The 1,787-nt window shown below is 51.1% G+C and overlaps 1 protein-coding gene across 1 annotated transcript; it reads right to left on the bottom strand.

Annotated features, from left to right (window-relative positions):
- Positions 1 to 226: 226 nt before the first annotated feature.
- Positions 227 to 1,558, bottom strand: LOC127301449 (uncharacterized). The gene is made up of 2 exons (XM_051331696.2): positions 797 to 1,558; positions 227 to 643 (listed from the first exon to the last, which is right to left on the bottom strand). Exons 1-2 carry the CDS (start codon positions 1,290 to 1,292, stop codon positions 588 to 590), a joined length of 552 nt encoding a protein of 183 aa, XP_051187656.1. The 5' UTR covers positions 1,293 to 1,558; the 3' UTR covers positions 227 to 587.
- Positions 1,559 to 1,787: the final 229 nt, after the last annotated feature.

Here is a 1,787-nt window from a genome sequence, read left to right as displayed (position 1 = left end):
ACAGGCAGGACTCTGGAGATACGCGATACGATTTTTCAGAGTTTTCTGGTCAGTCAGTCAGAGTCAGAGATACGTTATGCAAGCAAATCAAATGGAGAAAACCAGAAGTTCAGAACAAACATGGATGCTTGCCTGCAGACTCATCAAGAGAGCTCAGCAGAACCGGAAGGATCGTTTACCATTACAGACTAAATCAAATCACAACCACACGCAGACACACAACTAATTTGACAGATCAATCAATTGAATTAATTCTTGATCACATACACATATAGGCATAGTTTTAAATAGCGGGCTATAGGAATATAGCCGCGATCCGTGAAAAAGGCTATAGCCAGGCTATAGCGGGCTATAGCCAGGCTATAGCGGGCTATAGCCGCCTTTTAGCACGCGGATGCCTTTAGCCGCATCTTGCTCGAAAGGCTATAGCCGGGCTATAACGGGGCTATAGCCGGCTATTTAAAACTATGATATAGGTCCTTGATTTTCTTGCGAACTCTATCGAAGAAAAAAGAAACTTCAGAAGAGAAGAGGCAGAGGAGTTGTAAGTTGTAACATCACAGACACTACTAGTACAGTATCATTATCTACGAAACATGATGAATCGACGATGATGGCTCTAGCGTTGTGGCCTGGTTCCCTTCTGCAAAAACCAAACAACAATCCAGACTTTGTTAGAGATGAACGCGTGATAATTAACTGATTAATTTTTTTCGCTAACGTAATCTCAAAAAATGTTTCTGCTAAGGAACCAAGCGTTTTGGTAGCTGATTAATTGTTCACGTGATTAACGTACCGTCGGCGTCGTCGCCGGCGAGGCCCTTGTCGTGGCGCTCCACGCACTGGAGGATGTACTTGAAGGCCTCGGTCTCGCAGGGGATGGCCAGCGCTCCCTCCTGCCGGAACCCGAACTCCTCCTCGGCCTTCTCTAGGAGGAGCCGGAACACGGGGTGGCCGAGGTAGCTGGTCGGGATGACGAACCGCCGCTGCTCCAGCCCGACGTACACCGGGCAGTACCCCCTCGGCACGTCCGGCGCCGCCTCCGGGCTGTGGCAGCTCTCGTCGTCTGAGTCCACCGTCAGCGTCCGCCTCAGACGCTGCAGCACGAACGGTGGGATCGACGGCGGCGCAGCTCCTCCACCTGCCGCCATAGCCATCGCCTCCGCCTGCGCCTCCTCCTGCTCGCCGTCTTCGACGTCGTCCCTTGCGGCTCCCAGCGCCCACCTGTGCAGCAGCTCCCGCAGCCGCACGATCGTCGTGGTGGTCGCCGCCTTCGCGCCGTCGTCGCCCATCAGGTACCGCCTCACTATGCGCACGGCACCGTACACCTTCACAGCTAGCAGCTAGCTAGTGACGAAGGAAGTTGTTGGATCTCGGGAGGTTGAGATGGATGCTGGCCGGGAGCTGGAAGAATAAACCAGGGGATGGCATGCACCGATTATATAATCAAGTCGTACTCCTATACCGTCCAACGCGCAGGAGGTAACATGGCGCCATGGCGGCCCCTCTCTCTATAGAGAGGGAGAGAGAGAAGAAAAATGATTCCGTTGCCGATTATTAAAATCTAAAGGCCTTGCTTTGCTGAGCGCTGCTTAACGCGCAAGAATATATACCATGTATTTGATCCATCCATCAGGTCAGCTTGCTAAGATTTCTTAGGTGGCAGAGGGATGTGGGAACTTTTGTTGCTTGCAAACTAAGCAGGAATATTTAGCTCAGTATAAGAATATATACAATGTATTTGATCCATCTACCAAGCCAGCTTGCCCAGATTTTTTTTTTGTTAA

This window comes from Lolium perenne, chromosome 5, assembly GCF_019359855.2.
Source record: "Lolium perenne isolate Kyuss_39 chromosome 5, Kyuss_2.0, whole genome shotgun sequence".
Classification (NCBI taxonomy): domain Eukaryota; kingdom Viridiplantae; phylum Streptophyta; class Magnoliopsida; order Poales; family Poaceae; genus Lolium; species Lolium perenne.
This window is presented reverse-complemented; position numbering and strand designations above follow the sequence as displayed.